Source organism: Cyprinodon variegatus, unplaced genomic scaffold (genome assembly GCF_000732505.1).
Source record: "Cyprinodon variegatus isolate N-32 unplaced genomic scaffold, C_variegatus-1.0 Scaffold71, whole genome shotgun sequence".
Lineage (NCBI taxonomy): Eukaryota > Metazoa > Chordata > Actinopteri > Cyprinodontiformes > Cyprinodontidae > Cyprinodon > Cyprinodon variegatus.
Genome location: NW_015150524.1, coordinates 750,437 through 773,189, shown reverse-complemented (window position 1 = coordinate 773,189; position 22,753 = coordinate 750,437). Strand labels below are relative to the sequence as shown.

General features: G+C 37.2%; 2 protein-coding genes across 4 annotated transcripts; one reads left to right on the top strand and one right to left on the bottom strand.

Annotated features, from left to right (window-relative positions):
• The first annotated feature begins 8 nt into the window (after positions 1-8).
• Positions 9-5,435, top strand: zcchc17 (zinc finger, CCHC domain containing 17). 3 transcript variants are annotated; one of them, XM_015372271.1, is made up of 7 exons: positions 9-54; positions 1,533-1,711; positions 2,389-2,489; positions 2,585-2,676; positions 2,752-2,852; positions 2,973-3,115; positions 3,531-5,435. In XM_015372271.1, the coding sequence occupies exons 2-7, from the start codon at positions 1,573-1,575 to the stop codon at positions 3,699-3,701; spliced, it is 747 nt and encodes a 248-aa protein (XP_015227757.1). In that variant the 5' UTR covers positions 9-54; positions 1,533-1,572; the 3' UTR covers positions 3,702-5,435. The 3 variants fall into 3 exon arrangements, with proteins under 3 accessions (XP_015227757.1, XP_015227756.1, XP_015227755.1); XM_015372270.1 differs by having other exon boundaries at positions 15-75; XM_015372269.1 differs by having other exon boundaries at positions 38-97; positions 3,531-5,434.
• A 6,268-nt stretch (positions 5,436-11,703) lies between these two features.
• Positions 11,704-17,039, bottom strand: fabp3 (fatty acid binding protein 3, muscle and heart). Its single transcript, XM_015372259.1, has 4 exons — positions 16,839-17,039; positions 14,671-14,843; positions 12,241-12,342; positions 11,704-12,157 (listed from the first exon to the last, which is right to left on the bottom strand). Exons 1-4 carry the CDS (start codon positions 16,909-16,911, stop codon positions 12,104-12,106), a joined length of 402 nt encoding a protein of 133 aa, XP_015227745.1. The 5' UTR covers positions 16,912-17,039; the 3' UTR covers positions 11,704-12,103.
• Between the last annotated feature and the right edge of the window lie 5,714 nt (positions 17,040-22,753).

Below are 22,753 nucleotides of genomic sequence, written 5' to 3'. Positions count from 1 at the left end.
TAAGGATGGATTTGCACCGGAAGTGAAACAAAACCAGTTTAGTTGAAGCGAAAGGTAAAACTGACAACATTTTCTGTACGTATATTGTCCTAACGAGGTTAGTTTGTTATTTTATAACCAATTAACCCGCCTCAACAATAACTATCGGTTTAACAATTTGAAGATAAGGATGTTTTTGTTTGCTTTTTTTTTTTTTTTTTACCGCAATATGGCTCCTTGCCTTTAACTGTCTTAGAAATAGTAGTGTGTTCGGTTTGTGTTTTTTCTTTCTTATTTATTTATTTTTGTATGATAAATTCAAGCGTATAATGGTACAGCTTTTATGTTAGGTGTCCTTAGAATGACATGTCCCAATGTATTGTCTTGGGGGTTTTATGTGACAGCACATCATTAAGTAGCCCAACATGTGAAGCATGGTTTTTTGTTAGATCTTCAGCTGGTTCTATGTGTGGTTTTTCAATCCAGAGACTTGGATTTTTGTCCATTTCTATTTGCAAAATACAATAAGCCCACTTGTATTGAATTGATAGCAATTTTAACTTTGCCATCATGGTATAAGCATTTTTCTTTGAAACTTCCCCCAGTTTTATTGTAGGAAGTTTTAAGTTAAGAGGTCTGGTTGAATGCCAGTGTTTGACCAACCATCTAGTCTCGAACAAACCTCCTATTTAGTGGCATCTATCTTCCTGCAAACTATTCACATCGTCTGATCTCACTGTTAAAGAGAAGTATCTACACAGCATGATTATGCCACCACCGTGTTTAACATAGGATGATATGCTTAGGTTTAGTAGCTTTGGACTTTTTCTTTGGAGCCATCTATTCCATTGTGCACCAAGGGTGACAATGGTGAAAAAAATACAATGGTCCTCTTCCATCATTTTAAGTCACTGTTAAAACAGCTCTAAACATTTTAATTGTTGCTCAGAGTTAAGATCTGGATAATGAATTTAGAGATATTTAGACAGTGCTTGACAAATTGTAAGGTACCCAAAGTGCTTCACAGATGAATAAAGTTAGAGGATAATTTAGTGAGCAATATACAATCAATGTAATTAACATAGAAAGCAAAAGAATGGCCTAAATATCATGTTCTCTGGAGAAAAAAAGCAAGTGTATGAAAATGATTTTCTAAAGACATTATTGGTTAAATTACAAGCGGGTTATGATAATTTCTCAAGAGTTCTGACAGAAAGAGAAATAAAAAGTAACAAGCGTTTTTCTGGACCTCTTTCCTCTATCAACATGTTCAACCTCCCCCTTTTATTAACCTTAAAAACAAAAAATATGTTATTGTGAAAGTGGATTTTTATTCCCCTTGTTGCTCAAATTGACGGTTAGATTTTCCTCTCATTTAATGGTCTAATACTTTAATTCTTTTTAAACTTCTCTAGCTTGTTAAATTGATCTTCTACCTGAAACAGAGAAAAAAAATCCGATATTGTTACACGTGCCTTTTGTTACATGACATAGTTTCTTTCCTTGCATCTAATAATGCTGCAAACCCTAAGACATGTTTTTCTGTCCACCAGATCTTACATCAGAGAGCTGTTGTCTACCCCTGTTGAAACAATGTCTGACAGAGGCGGACGAGGTCATGAGCCGGTGGGATTGGACGGTCTACCTCCGCTGCACAGCATTGCCAAAGGAGAGGTAGTCTCTGTGCAAAGTTATGGAGCATTCATCCGACTGCCAGGGTACAGGAAACAAGGTTTGTAAAAAAAAAAAAAACCGGTTTGCAAAGATCCTCAAAAGTAGAAAACCAATATATGAAAAGCAGGCAGTAAAAGAAATGTTTACGATTTAGGGTTAGAGTTAGTGCAGAGGAAAGAATTAAAAGCGCAGGTAGAGATATAAATTGGAGTGCTCTTAGATGTTAGGGGAAGTATTATTGGAAAATCCTCTGTCTAAACAGTCAGTGTATGAATGCATTACGTCAACATGATCCATCTTCATTTTGTTAATGTGGTTATTTTCAGGAAGAATTAACTTAATATGTTAATTAAATCTGTGCTCTTTAACCAATAACATGTATCCTGTATGTTTGAAAAAGGATCATGTAGATGCATGATAGTTTCAATCTGGAGGTTTTCTGATGTTCATAGATCATTGGTTATATTGTTGATGAAATCTGATCATTAGCAACCGTGGAAAAAAAAACCACAAATACTTTTCACCGCTAGAGGGCACTCTCAGCAGAAGTTAGGTTTTATTAATGAGTCACACACAAAAAAAGATTGATCTACCAAAATATTTATTCATGGATTCAAAGCCCAAAAGTATTAGGTCTTTTAATTACTACGTAAAGCTGTTTATGTTTATCCTGTTAGTTAGTTTTGTTGGCTTTCTTTTGCATGCTGTGAAAACCTTTAACTCCAATACAAACAGGTTTGGTCCATGTGAGCGAGATGTCTGCCTCCAGAGTTGAAAACCCCTCTGAAATCGTTGATGTTGGGGAACAAGTGTGGATCAAAGTAATTGGGCGAGAGGTAAAGATAAAAAATAAAAAGCCCTAAACACATAAGTGTGGCATGTGCATCCAGTTACATCACAGAACAATCACTGTTGTCCTTTTGTCTGTTAGATTCAAGGTGACAAAGTGAAGCTGTCCTTCTCCATGAAGGCTGTAAATCAGGGGACAGGACAGGACTTGGACCCAAACAATGTTATGGCAGAGTAAGTGCAAACAGTTTGATGTGTGTTTCTGCTCAGGAAAGTTTTTTTTTTTTAATCAGGCGCTTGTGTCTGTAGTCAGGATGCGAGGCGACGAAGGCAGTTCAAAGATCATACCAACAACAGGATCACTCTGGAGGCTGTGCTCAACACAACGTGTTCAAAGTGTGGCTGCAAAGGTACTGTACTGTAAAATAAATGGTTAAATAATGAAAAAAAAATACTTTGAGACCATAACTGTAATAGTTAAAGATGATATGATTTGAAGTCAGTCTAAAATAACACAGGACTCTTTTTAGGTCACTTTACAAAGGATTGTTTCTCAGCTCCGGGCTTGCAGTACGCTCTTGTGCCAGAAGAGGACAATGAAGAGACACAACAGCAGCAGCAGTCAGCCAGCCAAAGACCACAGCAGGATTCAGACAGAAAGAAGAAAAAGAAGGTGAAAATGTTCAACCAAACAAAACTGGCTCTGCTTCCTCTTTTTTTTTCCTTTGCTGTTTCTCACCTCACTGTCTGGCCGCTCGTGTGAAAACTACACGTCAGTCACAATAGCATAATGAGAACTCCTGTTTTATGCTGATTTTACAAAAAAACTTGACCTAGTTTTAAGGTAATGAAACTGCTGTCAGCCTTCTGTACAAATCTGCAGCATCAAGTTTCCTTCTTCAGCCAGAGCTCTTTGACCTCTTTGAGCTTTTTCTTATTTTGTTAAGTTGAAAGCTCAGACTTTATTAGGTTTTATCTCTGGTTGTCATTAAATAATGTTAATTAAAGTTTCTCAGGGTGTGAATACTTTTGGAAAGAAATGTTTGTCCTCACAAATCTTCTGTTGTTCTTCTATATGTATCCTGCAGGAAAAGAAAATGAAGAAGAAGAAAAAGAGGGAGAGAAAGGAGTCAGAGAGTGGCAGCAGTGACAGCAGCAGCGAATGTAAACCGAAAAGGAGGCGTCATAGCAACAGTCTGGACAGACAGGATAAAAAAAAGAAGAAACACAAGAAACAGAAATCACATAAACACAGCTGAGGCAAGGATTTAAGAAAAGAGCCCACATTCAGTGAGACCACCACTATCTGCGCATTTTAAGTGTTGGTGGGGAAAAAAAGCGAACTATAGTAATTTCTGTAGCAATCAAGCTATTTTATTTTGGCGGTATGCCTTTTCCTGTGAAAGCAAAAAGGAAGATGCTTTAAAAAAAAAAAAAAACTGGTCATGTGATCATCCCTGTTTGTCCTGTAGTAACCTCTGACGCCCACATTGAGACCAGCATACGTATCTTGTGTAATCAAATATGTGTAAATGATATGGCAGCAGGAGCCAGTGGTCTTTTTGAAATTCAGATATTGTTTACTGCTATCCGGTTTCTAATGCTGGGGGAAAATCAATGAACGTGCAGAAGCTGACAGGAAACACAGGAAATGTCACAAACGTTACCGCACCAGGATCCTCGTGTTATGGGGACATCCGATTTCTGTTTATAGGGCATTGTACATGCATGTTTTTGTGTGAGTGTATCCTAAACTGCTGACTCCATTAAAGCAGTTTTTACCTGTAAAGGCCACAAAGCACCTCCTGACTCCTTTGTTCACAGACCTTGAAGTCATAATGGTGTTGTTTAAATGTGCCCTAGAGGCCAGAGCCCATCTCAACACAAGGTCATGTTTAGTTAATGTTTTCAAGCAAACTGGTCAGTCATAGTTGTTAAAACTCTGAGCTTTCTGTCTGATTTTCATCTTTTAAAGCCATAAATAGTTGATAATTATTGATTGATTTATGCACAATGTAAAGAAAGAAAATTATACTTAAATTTTTACAGTATTTTTCATAAATGCATCCAATTTTAATCTTTATATTTAGTCCTTCTTCCCCTAAAACCCTTAGTAATATTCAATGCAAGCAACTGGCCACTTAAACCCATATTTGATTTAAACAAACAAGACACCAATAACCTCGAAAACTCATATTCTATTCACAGTTGACCTGTTAAAGGTCTGCTAAAGGGCAAATATGCAACACATAGAAAACTAGCACTGGTTTACACATCAACCCAAACAAACAATCCTCATGGTTTCGATGGGTAGTGTCAGTATCATGCTGTGGGCTTGTTTTTCTGAGTATGGACAGAGTTAATAATAGAGCTAAAAAAAAGCTAATCCTGAAAAAGGAAACTTGCTTGAGAAAAGGCCTCAGACCAAAGGTTCAAGATGGACAGGAAGCATAAAGCCAACACTACAATAGAGTGATAGAGATTGAAGTGGATTCATGTGTTTATAGTCAGTATTTAGATTATAAAACTATAGAAAGAGTTGACAACTAATGTCCATGCTTCCTGCTGTTTTTCAAAAAGAAAAAAGGCGGAAAGCATGCAGAGTTACATCCTCTAAGCATTAGTAGCTGCAGCTGCTGTGAAAAGTCACTCCACAAAGAACCGACTCAGAATGAATACAGATGGTCTGCATATTTCAGATTATTTGCCATGAAAATAGAAAGTAGAAAATAGAAGAATACATAATTTCCATTTCCTTTCATAATTGAACACAACTTCATGTTTGTCCAGCATCTTAGTAAAAACGGCATGAAATATGTGGTTATGATGCAAAATGTTAAATAAGTACTTTATGTCTGATTTTCTGCAGTTGCAATCGGAATGTAAGAACTTTTTTTTTATTTAACCCAAACGCAGTTAATGCTTGTGAGACCAATGGATTATTTCTGGATGGAGTGGTTTGATACAGCTCCAGTGCACCCCAATGGCAATAAACGTATTATCAAGAATCCTTTTTGATTCCTTCTTCTGTTGTTTACTCCACATGGATCTAATAGGCAACGACAATCCAAAATGTTCACAACCAGAGCTAGGGTATGTGTATATAGCCTTAAACACAAGCTTTAACATTTATTCTTTCCTCTTTATCTTAAACTTTTTAGAGGAGATAACAGATTGCTGTTGGGACCCCATTATCAATTTAAATTGAACTATTTGTCAGTAATTTGTTTCATTTAAATTATAAGATGGAGAAAAAAAAGAAAGCCCAGATAATCTAAAATCGCAGTTATGAACCCACACTGTAAACATTTATAGGTTTAGCTTTGGTCAAGAAAAATTACAGAATTCAACAGTTTCCACTAATGGTGAGTCTTTTTATACTTTACATTTACTATTATATTATTTAGGAAGCAAATAAATACTGTTCAATTGTAGAATGCCCAATATAAAATAAGATTGCTTAATGGAACTTTTCATTTCTATTCATTTCAAATAATTTCTCATAGATGTTGGGATACATAAAACCAATAAGTAAGGACTTTTTAATAATAATGCTACTGTATGGCCTTTGCAACTAAGGTGAATACTAGTGACCTAACAACTGGTAATGGAAAGATGAGTGGAAGAAAAAAGTGGTAGAAAAAGGTCCACAAACAACAGGCAGTCTTTGGAGTATTTGGAAGCAGCGCTCATTTAGGTGTTTAGTGGGAATTTAGAGGGCTTGGAATCAGAGTTTCTATAGTTGACATACATAGAAGTATCCAAGGCACAGACTGCCCCTATAGCATTCCCTGTGTAAGGCCACTGCTGAACGAGAGAAAGCATCTGAGTTTTCTTCTCTGGGTTCACAAGATGAGGGAGTGGACTGTGTTTTCAACTCCTGCTTTGACGTTGAAGCAAGTTTGCATTTATTTGATCCCATGCAAATTAAAGCCCCAGAGTCTGGAGGACATTTGAGAAGGCACACCACTGTGTTTTATCAACATCTCCGAGACCTATTCACCAGGAAACTTTAGAGCAGTTTATTCTTTCCTTTACAGGCAAGCCAAGCTGACCCCTTCCCTCCCTGCTAATATCTGCTGAAAGATACTGGTGTGCGATTAGCCGACAAACTCACCTGACCTGAACCCATCAGAGAAACTATGCTGTATTGTCCAGTAGAGGATGAGAAACACTAGACCCAGAAATGAAAATTATCTAAAGTCTGCTTTAAAAGCAACTTCTAAACACAGGCTGAATAACACACAGAGATGATGCCATAATTTATCCAATACGAGACCCAAGTACTGAGCACAGTAGTATTCTTTACTTAGCACTACTTCAGTAGCATTACTTTTCTTTAGAAAAAAATCCCTTTTATGGGTAGTGCTGCGTTTTTTCTTATCTATGAGCCAAAATTATTTAAAAAAAAACTGCTTTTTTTTTTTTATCACCATGTGTAATTGTGCATATTTTAAAAAACAAAATCACGTTTGAACCCAAATTACTGAAATAAATCTACTTTCCAGGCATGTTGCCAAGTTACTGAGAACTACATGTCACAGATGGAACCTCAATAAGGATTAAATCATTAATCAACAGGTCAAGGCATGTTGCGTTTGCTGTTTTTCAGAAGCGCCAAAACAGGGAGCCTAAATGTCACATTTGACATGTCTGAACAGAGAGTCAGTTGGAAAAGCCTCACCTCCAAACCCTCCAGCTTGCCTAAAGTAGCAGCCGTTCAAATAATAAACCATTAAAAAAAACCTTACTGCGATGTTTTGTTAAAAACTTAATCTGTTTGGCCAAAGTCAGTCAAGCTGTACATGTATAATGTCAGCTATATCTATAAAAAAATGAAAACAGAAGCTTTTTGCCATGGCTTCCACTTCTTTCTCTGTGTCTTTTTCTTCTGTATGGGGAACTGGTGAATTACACAATGTGTTCCTCAGTTGTTTCATCATTTATCCCCCAAACTACGTCTCAACAAGTTGCAACATGGCTAAATGATGTTTCAGAAACAGACATTAAAACTGGTAGTTTAAGTCACAAAATGCTTTAATAATAATTGGTTCAGGGGCCCTGAAGTTTGTTAGTTTAATCAAATTAGACTCCACCAGTTAACTAAAGCAGACCAGTTCATACAAGCATAGAGCTTACTGGATAATTCCTAAAGTAAATGTCTCAATGGACATCTAAATCAATACATTTTTTTTTCTGCAAAGCTTTAACATGTTCCCAAACAAACCTTTGTCTTCTTTAAGAATTCCCATGTTTAATTATGTTTAATTGTCTCAAATAGCAACAAGGATTAAACCCAAGTGTCATACACTAAAAACCAAGGAAAAGACACAAATCAGGAAGAGGTTAAAAGGTGAACAAAGATGAAGCGCTACATAGATTTGAAACTGCAACGGCAAAAATTTCATCGAGTCTAAATTGTCTTTGAAGCTAGTGAAACCATCTGGTTAACCAATCTGAAGGAACACGGTATCATGAGTTAAGTATAGTAGCTCAGATAAAATTATCATTAAATACGTTTCAAACTGAGCTGAGAGTAAGTAGAGGAAGCCAAAAATAGTCAAATGTGTGCTTGTTTGTTGTACCGCTTGTAATCTGAAAATGGAAGATGAACTAATTTCATAAAACAGGCTTAAACCGGAAGGAAACATGACTTTCACTTAGTTTTTTTAAAAGAGGATTGGTGTCGGGAGTCATCAGGGCCATCACAGACTATAGGAACAGTGAACAGCATGACCCAGATCTACCCGTCACCTTAAAGAGCTTCTTTTCACACTTTGACCTTTCAAGCAACAAGAAGTCGGATGATCATCCACCATTGGCCTCTCGTCCTTCAGCTAGACGAGATGAGCTCCATATTAAGGAGCTATGTTTTCACCCTCATTCACACATGACAGCTCTTCCATCTACAACACAAATATAACAGATAAGATGCAGTCATCATTAGAGCACTCTTATTGTTGGTGTACATATCTATCTATCTATCTATCTATCTATCTATCTATCTATCTATCTATATATATATATATATATATATATATATATATAAAACAGCTGAAGTCTCTCGTTTAACAGGATTATTTCACAGGGTATTAAATAGTAATTGCACAGTTATTGCAGTCATAATGTCGCATTGTAACATTTGATGGCAGTAGGGATGAATGACCTGCGGTGGTGCTCCTTTTTACAAGCGGTGTATAATTCTTTCACTAAAGGAGCTGCTCAGCTCCTCTACACTCTGGTGCAGGGGGTGTGAGGTGTTGTCCATGATGGATGTGAGTTTGGACAACACTCTCCTCTCAGCCACTTCCTCCACCAAATCCAGAGTGCAGCCCAGGACAGAAGCGACCGTTCTCACCAGCTTGTTCTTGTCTCTTTTTGTCCCGCTCTGCGCTACCAGGGGCCAAGCAGACAATGGCGTAGAGGAGGGCTGAGGCCGCAAAAGAGTCATAGAAGGTTTTAAGCAGGGGCCTGCTCACTGCAGAGGAGCTCAGCCTCCTAAGTAGGTGGAGGCGGCTCTGGCTGTTCTTGTACAGGGCGTCATATTATGAGTCCAGTCCAGTATGACGTTGAACTTTGCCAAGGACACCACAGCAGTTGGTGTCACATATCAGACAATGATGAGATGCTTTACAGAGTGCAGATCTGACACAGTGGTGATCCAGGAACAACCTCACCCTCACACCAACAAGACCAAGTAGATTACAGGAGTGCCAGTAGGATATAACATTGTCCTCTCTGCCGATACAGGGAGGTAGTGGAGCACCAGAAAACAATGTTTCCTGGGAATTCACATCTCCTAAAAACGATTGAAAATTGGAAAGAATCCTATATTTCAATATGACAGTGTGGTACAGGAGCTGCATGGCACAGGAGGGGAAGGACTGAGCATGGGTGGTAAAGACAGCACAGAGAATTGCTTTATATCCCAACCATCTAGGCTCTGAGCTGTTTGTTCGTCAGAAAAACATTTCAGGAAGAACACACCCAGATTAAATACACTTAAAACCAGTTCTTTCCCAGAGCTGTGAAAGCAATACAACTCTAAAATATTCCATTACATGGCCGTTCATTGGCTGCTCGAGCACAAGCTTCACTTTAGGTAAATACATCTTGTAGAACAAATTTATACTTCTTTTCCTGGATGTTTTTTTGGCTGTTATAATTGAAAGACTTTTCCTCCCAAATGTTCTGCCTGTTTTTTAATGTTTTCTAATGATATGTTCTCTGAGCCCAACGTTGCATGCAAGTTTATTTCTCACAATATTTGCGAATTCACACAAACACAGGAGAGTCCATCTTGTCTCGCCGCCACTTCAACTGTTCAACACCGACTCAGAATGTGTCAGGCAATCATATTGCAGGTGTTATGGTTTAGAGCAGGACATAAAGCTGGGGAAAATCCATAGCTGCAACCAAACCAAAACCAAACACGAGGACGTACACGTAGCTGCTAACATGTTTTGTCAGAATCCATGATTTTATCTTTGAAAGAGGAACTGGAACAGCATAAAAGCATAAGTCATTGTGGTTTCTCATGATGTCTGCTGCTATTTCATTGGTCACCCTCAATTGCTAAAGCCAAACTTTAGTAGAACCTACTTTGATTGTCAGTATAGGTCCATTATGACAAGAGTCCTGCTTGATCTCAATTTATAAGGTTGTAAGTCCACATTGTTTCTTCTGAGTGCAAAAAAAAAATGCATTAAAATCAATCAAGCTAAGCCACATTGCTGCAATTATCAATTAAGAACCTCTTCTATGGAAAACTAAGTGGAACTAAATGACTCTTAATTTCAGGCCGTTTTTGTGGCCGAACTTGTTTAGGTTGGTTATATTATCTAATCTTATCTATATTATCTTCACAACCCCAAACCTGCCCACCGCATATTACCATCAAGTCTCCTCTCACCTGCCGGCGAGTGGTCCATGTGGGTCGACCTGGGGAGACAACTTCACTTTCCAAGGGAGATTGTGGAGACATCATTGCGGCCAGACCTGATCTTGGGGTCAGTTCCACACAAGACCATCCTTCTGGTGGAGTTACTGTGCTGTGGGAGCAGGGCGTGGAGGCTACCAACGCATGCCAAATATTTAGATCTGGCGGTTGAGTGCAGAGAGACAGGCTGGAAAGCCATCACATGCCCCATCGAGGATGGCTGCAGGGGATTTGTCGGGTCCTCAATGATCCACTTGCTGGGCAACCTTGGATGCACGGGAGCTGGACGTTGCAAAGCAACCAGGGAATTGGCAAAGGAGGCAGAGAAGGGCAGTTTTTGGCTGTGGCAAAGGAGGAAAGATAGGGGTTGGGGCCTAACACCTAGGGCATCAGCAGGGGGTGGCAGGGAGAGATCCCTGCCATCGTTATACCACCAAGAGATGTACTGGGGTTAAGGGAGCAAAACATCCATGCCTGGTGGTCCCCAGCTGATGACCCGCTCAAGCCCAGGGGTGTACAAGGCACACTTGCTCAAGGCACTGGTAGAGGTGCATCAGGCAGCAATGCTCAGCAGCTAGAACATCACACTGGATTTTCAAGTCTTCAGTTTCATGTTTTTTTGTGTGTCATTTTTTCATTTCAACAAAATGTTAAACTAAATGTTTAAACTGGACAATAAAAAAGTGGTTAAAAAACAGGTTTTTCTACGCAAGATATTTACATGTATACCATCAACATTATAGTTTTTATTCAGTGTAACTTCAGGAGGTCGTAGCAGACAGGAGGTGAACTGTCTCCTAATGTCCCCTTTTACCCCTTAACCCTCTATCCAGTTGGCTCTGAGTTATTACACATATGATCTAAGGGAGGGGGGGGTATAAATTTAGACCTCACACCTCATACATGAGTGGAGGACATAAGGTTCCCTTTATCCTTGGTGAACACTTTCCAATAGCCTCACCACAAAAAGGGGAAAGATGCATACAGATAGACTTTTTAGTAGCAGTCATTAGGTTCAGTTTAAGCACCGGCAGTTGTGATGGAAACAGCGGTAACACAGAGTGCCTGTCCATTTTGAGATGTAGCTAAATATAGCTCGGACTAGAGCCTTGCTCACCAGGGCTGAACCTGTTTACCCAGGTACATTTTTTTTTTACACTTTTTAATTGAGGCAATGAGAATCTTGGAGGCTCGGTCACAAAAATGTATGTAACTGCCATCTGACACCAATGGAAAGAGAAAAAACAAACAAACATTGAACTGCTTGGCAGTGCAATAGCATGCTTTGTAATTACAATGAAAGACCAGAAATCAGTCACTACTTTACTTCTTTGTCATTGCTGACTGTTTTATTTTGAATGTTTGAGATCATACCAAGAACATTTTTTAAATTCCAGAAATTTTCAAGGTTTTTTCTTTTTAAAATGTATCATGCAAAATACATTTCTAACATAATAAAGACAAATCAGCAGTTTTATGGAAAACAACAACAAAATAAAATCATTGGAATTTGTTCAGTGTTTGTTTAGTATAGCTTTGAAAAAAAACAGGCAAAAGGGCTGAGAAACAGGCAAACTCAAGGTCAGCAGTAACAGTAATACTGATGGTACAGTAAAAGGGTAACTAGCAGCCACACATGGCGTTTTCTTGGCCTCCTTACTACCAGTTAGTTAGTAGTAAGAAGTTTTGGGACTTTAGCTGATGCAAACTCCATGGTGGATTCTACTCTGCTTTCTCATAGCGACGTGTGCAAACCACTTCTCCAAGTTTAAGTGTCTGTGGCAGAAAAAGATGGAGAAAATTACAATACAAATAACACTTATCATACAGTTGTTCATTGGATATTACAGGATAATTACCAGTGTGAGGGCGTTTCCGTTGACTTCCCTGACCAGACTGGTCTCTTTACCGTCCCATCGCTGTATGTGTACCAACTTCCCATCCTCTATCGTCACTATGGACTGTAGAAAAGGCATATTAAACACACATTAATGGAAACACAAATAACAAAATGTAAAAGAACTTGGATCTGTATTTGTGGAATACCAAGTATGTTGCTTTACTTGAGTGCTTACAATTTTAGGGGTATTTTATGTAATGTCTCTCTCTCTCTTTTAAGTGATTTTTTAAAGCATATTTTAAATATAAAGGTCCTTAAAGAAAGCATGAAAGACTTTGAGAGATTTATTACCAAATTCAAGTATGCTTTTCCAGGAAAGTTCTTCCTTAACTTGTGAAACTTTGGATAAATAACCACTGAAAGTTCTGATGCAAGAAAAGGGGTTTGGAAAATGCAGAAGTGTAAAATGTAAACTAGCTGAACAGACATAATATTAATGTTATTCAAAGGTAAATGAAAAAGTATTATTGTATTATTTAACATTCATTAAGCTATGTTGAAGCATAACATTTTGCTAGTGTAATCACAGTTAATTCAAAAATGTATCAACCTGAAAATTGTAAAACCTATCCACAAAAAGCTAGCTTACATTAGCCAGTGTAAGCTAACAACAATCCACAAAAAGCTAGCTTACATTAGCCAGTGTAAGCTAACAACCAATCCCCCCAAAAGCTAGCTTACATTAGCCAGTGTAAGCTAATATTTCAAGTTTGCTTTATATATATATATATATATATATATATATATATATATATATATATATATATATATAAATATAAATATAAAATACTTTTTAGCTCCAGGAAAAAATAACTTTTGAAACCTCTACCCTCTGCGGCCCAGTTCTGAAAGGAACTGCAAAATAAATCCACATTAACACAGCTTAGATAAACCTAAATTATTTTGTTGGTCATCTTCAAAAAATTAGCTTTTAGATACCATTTTACTCCAAAGTAAAAAACTATAAGGCGATGTTAGCCATCTAATGATGAGATAAAATGGTTTCAATCCAACTAACATTTTTGTATTTAAATAATCCCCATATCCTGAAAATCTGTATGATAGCTAACATTAGCTACATTACAACTAAAAGGATTTATTCTTTTTTTTTTTTTCTTCAAATTTATATATAAGGTTATTCCAAATTAACTTTATTCCATTACATTTTCTCTTCTATAGAAAAAAATATATTTAGCAAAAACTAAAAATTTAATTTTAAATACTGCTGGAAGTGAACTTGAAAACGAGCCAATGCTAATAATGCTAAGCTTAACTCATCAATTACATTCACTTTACATCCAACTATAACTTTAGCTGTGAATTCACCTCAAACAAAAGTCTACATCATTGAGAAAAGATAAGCTAACGACAAATGACAACCTTTTATGTATTGCTTAGATTTTTGTATTAACTTAAAGTCTACTTTTTTGTTTTTAATTATTAGGGAAAAACTCGATTGCCCACTTGCTGAGATAATATTTCAGGGTAAAAATGTTTTTACCCCCGAAACACCTTCAAATTTTTCATTGTCCTCTGAAAGGGAATATCTTCATTAGCCTCACAAGGCTAAGATTAGAAGTTTATTTTTAACCCTTCAACTGAAAAGCTTTATTTGCTCTTATTCAAGGCAAATCTAGATTTTAGGTGCTCTTGACTTCAAACTCTTATCGTTGATAGTGTTGCGCAGATGCCCTTTTTTGGCCCCGATACCCAATATCTGGCTGTGCAGTATTGTCCGATAGTGATACCATACCAATACCATATGTTTGAAATTGATGTGTGTGTGTGTATATATGAAGAACTGCATACTACTTGGATGTAAAATAATTGCCATTATGGCTTTGTCAAGCTGCTGCCTACCTTTGTGAAGCAGGAAAAAGACTAAAACAAGTGAATCCAGTAGAACTTATTATTGCCTAAGTGGATTGGGTGACAACAGTTGAATAAACGTTTGGCTCTCAAAATGGTTTCGGTGTCCTATTTGTTTGTACTCGCCGACACAGATACAACCATTTAGTGCTGGATCGGGGCCCCGCCCGATACCGGTATCGGAGCAACACTAATTGTTGACCTTTCTGGCTAACTTCCATCACATCATAAAAGATAGAAACAAATTTCAATGAGGCTGTTTCGTTTCCTTGTCTATTCTTTTTTTAACAGTCATAACAAACTGGCCCTGACAACTTCTGTATTTCTTTGAGATCCAGTCTACTGTCCACTAAAGTATAATATGTGCAACAGATCGGCATCATTAAACAGAAACAATAAAAAAAACAGTTTGTTTTGTTTAAAAAACAAAAATCTAATTTGCAAATAGAGTTGTGTGTTTTGCCCCTTAGTTTGTATTCCCAGAGTCTCTTTTAGGACTGAAATATCTGTGACTTCTCACCTTGACCTTCCTGTCATCGGCTGTGGTCTCGTCAAACTCTTCTCCTAGCTTAAAGGAAACCTCTGTGTTCTTGATGGCACTCTGGGTCTTCACGGTCACCTTGTCACCGTCCACACTGATAATTGTGGTTGGCTTAGTAAAGTTGCCCACCTTGCGTGTGGCAAATCCAACGCCTAAATAAACAAAAACAAAATTCAACAGCATAAATACAAGTAGATTTCAAACCTGCATGCATTGTAAAGATGGAGGATTTTCCAGACTTCAGCTTGATACCAAATCTGCAAATCCATTCATGGTAATCAACACTGAGACCCTGTTAAGGGACAGGCAGGATGACTTTTGTGTGATATCATGATTTTAAAAGAAGAATTAAATGTGCTATTTTATGGTTTGATGTGATGTATATAGTATATTAGCATTGCAGGATATAATTCCTCAGGGTCCTGTTCTAGGCCCCCTTATGTTTTTCTCATGTAAAGTTGTGTGTTGGGTCAGTCTTTAATTACTATACGTCCTTCTTTGCTTTGTGGACATTATACAAATCTAGCTTCCCTTAAAATGATTTATACTAAATTGCAAAAGTCTGAAAATCATTAAATAATGACTGGATATAAGCTTTCTAGGCCTCAGTAAAAATAAAATATTATCTTGGTTCAGGGTGTAGCTAATTTCAATGTTTGTATCCTCCTTTTGTAATAAATAAGAACATTGCATAAGATATAATGTAATCATTTAAAAAATGTATAATTAATTTGTTAAAACAACAATGGGGAGAACTTTTTATTCAACCATTACATTAAGGTGATGCTTGGATACATTTCATTCTGAATAAAAAAAAATGTAAAGTGTCACAATCCAAAAGCCAAACTGCAAAAAGGAAATATATATTTTTTATAAAATCAAAAGAAACTCAGAATGTGAAGAAGCAATAGCTGTAACAGTTGTTGAAACATGTTCCCATGAAACCCACACATTTTAGTTTACAGATGATTTAGAGCTATTTTGTGGGATCTGTTGATACAAGGTTAAAGGAGAAGCTTTGAATTTAGCCTCTGGGTTCCTTCAAATGACACAATCTGTAATCTCTATTTGTCTCCTATCAGGTCTACAGCATGTTCTTTAAACACAGCAGGGTCCCATTGACCAGAGTTCCTGCCAGGACATGCAGGAGTGCGAATGATTATTCCCTTTCCTTTCAGGATGGTGGTATATAGCACAAGTATGAGGATCGAGGAAGGAAACCAGGTCATTTGACTGGGTAATACTGACTCACACCCTTTCCTAAATTAGTGAAGAACCTGTTCTGCATAAGGCTTACAAACAGAAACTGTCTTTTTTTCTTTGTAGATGCATCTGTCGCAGTAAAATGCCCCATTGATCCAAAATCTGGGGGTTAAAGGGTCGAAAAGTCCCAAGGTTTCTGAGTTTAAACAGAGCAGACAGGTCAATGGCGGTAAGCCTGTAAGGTCAAGGGCCATCAGTCTTTTTGACAAAGTCAAATAGCTCTTCACGGCTGTAAAATCCCCCCCACCTGTTCTCTTCTTGCATGCTAAATCAACAAACTCCCACACACACACCTATATATATATATGAGAAATTTCTTTGAAGGCATTTCATCATGATTTCTGGGTCATTTTAATATTCGACCCTAACATGGCTGCAAACAAAGAGCAGTTTTATCTAAGGTCACCCACATTATGCACATTGTGTGTGGGTGTGTGTGAGAGAATGGCAGATGTAGGCCATTCATTGCCTTGCACAGTTAGGGTATTCTTTTCTGCACCAAGAGAGCCCCTCCTTTACTCTCAGCTCTCTGGCCATGCGGTCCAATATTCTTCTCCCCCATAGCTCCCATCTTCTTCTTTCTTTATGCTCTCCTCACACACACACACACACACACCTTATCTTTACCCCCCCCCCCCCCGTTTCTGTTATTAGGTCCCTTCCCTTATTTACCAGTTCTCTATCATTTAATCCTTCCAAGGCTCTCACCCAATCAGCTCACACTAAGACAGTTTTAAATGTAAACACAGACATTTATCTTTCCTCAGCTGCATGTGATCACATGCAACCCTGGCATTTCTGCATCCTCTCCTGCTTCACGCGCATGCGCACATGCTCGGATTCATTAAACGTGCACCAGAGGTAGAAATAATGATCATTCTTACCCAGCTCTTTCATGTAATCATCAAATTTCTCACTCTCCTTCAGGTTCCACGTGCCAACGAAAGCCTCAACCATGTTTGCAGCAACACAGAGTAATTGGGTAGGGGGGTGAGAGAGAGCCTGTAAGAGGGTGAGCAGTGAGCACCAAGCCAAAGCAGAGGAGCGGCAGAATGAGAGAGAAGGGAGACAGGCAGCGGAGAGTTTATTCATCAGCACAGGCCTCTCTGCAATCTGACTGGCTGAATGCAGACCGGCTGTTCATGATGTCATCAGAGCAAGAAAGGAGGTGGAGACAACAGCATGCTTTCTGACTGCATGTGCTATACCCATAAGGGGATTTCTATTGATTTTTTAGGTGCATTTTGTTCATTTCATCTAAAAGCATTCAACATTTCAGTGCTTTCTTTGATAAATACAGTTGCTGTTCTGTGGATCTAAGATAGGGATCATAATAATTAGCAACATAAAGAAAGCCAAGCTTGGGGGAATAAAAGGACTAAAGAAAAGAAGATGAGGGGGGGAAAGGGTGGATCATGAATAAAGCTCCACTGTTAGACATAGAAAACAGATGGAGGAGTGGCAGCAAATGTTTCTGAAAAGGATGCTTAGAAATGGAAATGCAACAGCAATGTCTCTTATTCACTCTTTTATTATTCGTTTATTTTTATTTTTAATGGCACAAGCTTATCATTTCACTACTTTTGTATCATTTTAACCTTTCCACATTTGGTCAAACGAGCTTAAAAAAAATCAAGGTATTTTGTTACATAATCTGTGAGGGACCAACAAAAAAGTGCATAAGTGGAAGTAAAATTATCTCAATAATGGAATGGTAGCCATTCTACATTTTTGAAAACATTTGAACATATTTGCATCCACCCTCCCTTTTACTTTGATCCTTCAGATGTCAACAAATGAGTAAATATTCTACTTGTATACAATCTTGAAATAAATATGGCCATTTCGTGTAGTCTTTTGGGAATTGTTTGAAAATATTAGCAAACAAAACTTAACCAAGAAGAAGATAGAAGAAAGGGAAACAAGATATACTAAATAAAGCTGGGCAGCAAGGAGCAGTGTAGGGAAATTACCCTAAATATATAGTCAGGGCAACAAAAAAAAAAAAAATGGGTTAGAGAAAATATTTTTTATTTGCTACAATGGCCTAGTCAAAGTCCAGATCTAGATCTTACTGAGAATACCAGGATAGATCTAGACAATTGATCAGACTCATTTCATCTAAGAGAGGCCAAACAGCGGTTATAAAAAGTTTTATTTCAGAATAGTGGAACACATACTTTAAAAGTCTTTTAAACAAACTTTTAAAGTAATGCAAGTTATACAGTATACTGTAACCAAACACTGCTCTGGTCTGCCACTACAATACATGCCAATGAAGGTAAGAAGGTAAGAATACTTTTGCAAGTCCTTGTACAAGTAGAGGCATGGCCCAAAAGAGTTAATGTGTGTTTGTGTATAGAGTTGCAAAATATAAATGTTGTAGCCCATGATGGTGAAGCATGATAGGGGTTTTGGAAGATTGCTGTTAATAGTGCTTATTTTGGCAACACGGCTCACAACTTGTTTTTTTTTCTAGCATTTTAAAAAGCAATACAGTAACATGGATGTATTTATCTGTGAGGCTTTTTACATGATACATAGATAAACTACCCTGTAAAAAACACACATAATATCTGACAAGTGATTATGGTCATCAATCCAACTTACACAACCTTTTATAAGCTTTACAACATGTGAAACTGTCAATACTGAACCAGAAGACCCTTTTACAAATACCTCTGAGCCAAGAAAATTGCTGTTTGTCAACATCTTTCCTCTCAAAAATACTTGATGAAAATAACAAATGATCTAATTGTTTGGTGAATTTATAGAAGCCACTAAGAAGGCTATCATGAAAATGGCTGAGGGTTGAACCACTTACCGCTGAAGAATGGCTCGCTGCTGTGCATGAAACTAAAATGTAAAAGATCACATTCTCTCTCAGGCTTTAAAAGATCGATTTTATAGAATATGGTGTAAGTGGTCGCATTAAGGACAGACTTAATGTGAAGCTACACTTTTTGTCTTTCGTATTTCACATTCATTTTTTTTTCTTTTTTATTGGCTGTATTCCTTTGTTTTGTTGAGCCACCAGCAAAGAAATTAAAACAGAAAAATAAATAAATAGCCATTCATCAAAAGGATGGAGATTTCTTCCTGCCTAAGGGAGTCCTTCCTCCCTACAGGTTTACATTTTCTAACTCAGAATGTTAGAGTTGATTTAAAATGCAATGTAGAACCAACTTGGATTGAATCTAATTCTATGTAACCAGATAGAAGCTGGGCTTGTTTTTATAAATTAAAATTGAACTAAACTGCATCTTAACAATAGATGAACGAGGGTGCATATTAATGCGTTACTGTGTCAGCTCCTATTCCATCTTTAATGACGGTTGACCCTCCAAGCTGGACTTTCCATCTTCCAAGTAAAGCTAGAAAGCAAACGATGCATTTTTTTTCTGCAGAGACATGAAATCCACTTATCTTAATTCTGTTTCTTTTTCTGATGAAACACTTCTTTCTGCTGACTCATGGATCAGATTGTCTCTTTGAGTTGTGTAACGATGAACTCACATTAACTCCAATAATACAACTCAGAGACACACACGCCAAAAGGGAATGGGGGTAAAAAGTCATTAGGGAAAATTGTGATATCTCAAACACGGTGTCTATTCTCCTTTATTTCCACCTATGTGTCCAAACTGGCTCATGCCTGGGTATGACACAATGAATGCTTGGTGTGGGGGAAGTTTGACAGTTAATAAACAGGTGTTGGAGGGACACATGGAAAAATCTGAGGAAGAGCAGGAGGAGGTGAAAGGTTGACATTATTTAGATGCAGGTTCTCATCTTTCAGGCGTCCTAAGGAGTGAATTATTGAGCATGTCAAATCTTTGTGTGAAGTACATTCTGTTTAGACGTAAATATCTACTAAATTAGTGTTCAAATTATGTTCTTCCTCACTTTTAAAAAATGTATTAAATCATAAATAAATGTGTTTTTTTAGGTCATATATGATTACTTTAAATTTTGTTTGCTAAATAAAAGAATTAAATGTTTAATTTATCTTTTATACCTTCAAACCTTTGGAAAAGGCAGGGGGTTTATATTAAATATATATATATTTATATTTACAAGATCCCTTTTGAGTTAAATATAAAACAGAACATAGAAATAAGAAAACATATTATGAAAAGACTGGACATCCACAAAGGGATCACCCTGGTGGATAATTTCTAGATTTCTGAAGATGTGGCCCAGATCTGTTTAAACAATTGGTTGGAAGTATAGTCAGCATTATAATTTCTAGTTATTGCACTGTCAAAAAAGAGAAGACTAAATAATTTTGGTGCTAAATAAAAAGTAAATAAAAAATAGTGAGGGTGTTTAACTGTGTGTTTTGCAGCGAGGAATATGCCATTTTTAGTTTGCAAATGCACCCAGGGACAAAGATTTCAAGACTTCATTGCTTCGTTTGGAAGGAAAAGTAAACTTTCAAACCCGAGAACAGCATCCAAAGATTCAGGTGTGGACCCATTAGGTAGTGTGAGTGCTTTGCTGCAGGTAGGGCTGTTTCACTCAACAAGACCGATTTTAGAAGATTATGTAGCAATACTGAAGCAACATCTTAAAACAACAAGTGAACCAACCCAGAGCCCTGATAATAGTCCCATAAAACAATCATAGGCAGAGCTGGACAGGTGTTTGAGAGCAACGGCCTACAAATCTGACTCAGATACGCCAGCTCTGGCAGGAGGGATGGGCCAAAATTACTGCAAACTATTGGGAGGACCTTTTGGAAGGATACCAAATCATACACTAAAGCTTAAACGGCTGTTCTACCAAATATAAAGGTCATAAAAAAAAAAAAACTGACTTTGAGAAATATCTCACATGTTATTTAGCAGATAGAGATATATTTGGTTCTTACCACTGGCATAGTTTTAATTAAGACAATTAAAAATTTGTCTATTTTATGATGTAAAACACCTGGTTTGAGTTAAACATTTAAAATTTTCTCCAAGTGTGTTTTTTTTGATCATCAATTGTTTTTTTATTAGATTTTATTTTAAATGTAAAAAAAAAAAATGGTGGAAAAATTCAGCTTAAAGAGAGCATGTTCCCATGCTGTCAGTATGTTCACTAATGTGTTTCGACGTGTGTGAGCATGTGTTTGTTCTTTTTATACTCGACTTAATGATGAAGTACTTTGAGGTGACAGGTAGGTTATACATCAAAATAAAATGGATTTCTTTGTTGAGGGTTATCCATGTGCATGCTGTGACCTTTGGAAATCTTGCATAAAAATGCTTCAAGAGCACTATCCAGAACATAGACAAACACAGATAATGGGTTAAAATAAGCCTCATGCAAACATGCAAACAACAGGATTTATCTATTTTGTGGCCACTGAAACCTGGACACATGACTTTGAACTGAATATGGATGAATTGGATTTGAAAGAGCTTTACAAAATATGCTTTCCTCTGCAGATTCATGCAGAAACTATTGATTTGGGATTAAATTAGCCTAAATATATGTGCCTTAGGATGACGTATTATTGGCTACTTGATCTTTTCAACATTTTGTCCATTTACAAATATAAATGTACTGAGATTTTATTACATAGACCAACACAAAATATAGCAGAATTTTAAACTAAAAGAAATATTGTTTTGAACTCTTTGGAAACAAAATAATTGTGAATACCAATTTTCCCAAGCTCTTGAATCTGATACTCTAAAATATTCCATTCAATAATGCATAACAATCCATTGTGAACTATTTATTTGCTCGGATGGTCATGTTTAATCTTAATCTTAAAATCTTAAATCTTAGAATCTTAAAAGTTCCCAAAAATATTGTTTAATTCCTCATCTGATTGTGTAGTGAGGCAGAACTGCAAACCTCTTGGGGATCTATTTAACCTTTAAGGTGATATCTACAGCTCAAGTGGAATGATCTCTTAGTTGTGGAATCCATAGATTTGGTCTTAATGGAAGTGTAGCAGGAATAATGTAAATGCTCAAAACAAAGTTCCTAATGCTATACATCATCCAGAAAACACCAATCCATGGTAAAACATTGTGGTGGAAGGACAATGTTGTGGAGCTACCTTTCTTTAGTAGGGCAAGTGACATGATTTGATGCTGGACTGAGCTAATTGCAGGGCAACAATGGAAGGAAACCTGTTGAAGTCGGCAGAAGACTTGAGACGTCGCTGAAGCACAACGGTCCCTGCAGGACACCTGCATCTGTAACAGTAGAAGGAGGATCTGTGAAATATTAACCCAGTGGAGCACAATACAAACACACATCTCACTTTTCTAAAATTCATTTTTAAAAACAAGTTGTGACTCGTGTGTCCTTTTAGTTTGTCTTTCAATTGAAATTGAAAGTAGGACTCAAAGATCACACAACCATATTTTTAAACTGTCATACATTGCAATTTCTATATTTGAGTTAGCAGATGTCTGTAGAGGAGTCAAATACATACACAGAAGGCAAATGTGGTTTCTTGCTAATTTAATGAGGAGGTAGATGGTAACATAAGCATAAATCCAGAAAACACAGACAAGGAACTCTGCAACCAAAGCTAGGAGACACTCGGAAGAAACATATATAAAGAATGAAGAGAATCCAGAACTTAGGCTCTGTTGGAAAACCTGGGCTGCATCCTCCAAGGATGCGGTCTACCTAGACTGGATCCTTTGAAGTCCTTGAAAATAAGGAGACCGAAAGAGTTCTGGCTGTGAATTCGACCAGGTCTACCCTCTGCAGGTTTTACCACCGTATGCTCTGTTGCTTAGCAACCATGAAAGTTGACACACAAAGCAGGAAAAGAATGAATACCGAA

Bases quoted from the DNA above. Each gene is read 5' to 3' on its own strand.
- fabp3 (XM_015372259.1), bottom strand. From the start codon at position 16,911: ATGGTTGAGGCTTTCGTTGGCACGTGGAACCTGAAGGAGAGTGAGAAA. The intron at 14,844-16,838 runs GTAAGAATGATC...TTGTTTATTTAG, and splicing joins TGATTACATGAAAGAGCTGG to GCGTTGGATTTGCCACACGC. The intron at 12,158-12,240 runs GTAATTATCCTG...TTTCTGCCACAG, and splicing joins ACGGAAACGCCCTCACACTG to ACACTTAAACTTGGAGAAGT.
- zcchc17 (XM_015372271.1), top strand. From the start codon at position 1,573: ATGTCTGACAGAGGCGGACGAGGTCATGAGCCGGTGGGATTGGACGGT. The intron at 2,853-2,972 runs GTACTGTACTGT...GACTCTTTTTAG, and splicing joins TTCAAAGTGTGGCTGCAAAG to GTCACTTTACAAAGGATTGT. The intron at 3,116-3,530 runs GTGAAAATGTTC...TGTATCCTGCAG, and splicing joins ACAGAAAGAAGAAAAAGAAG to GAAAAGAAAATGAAGAAGAA.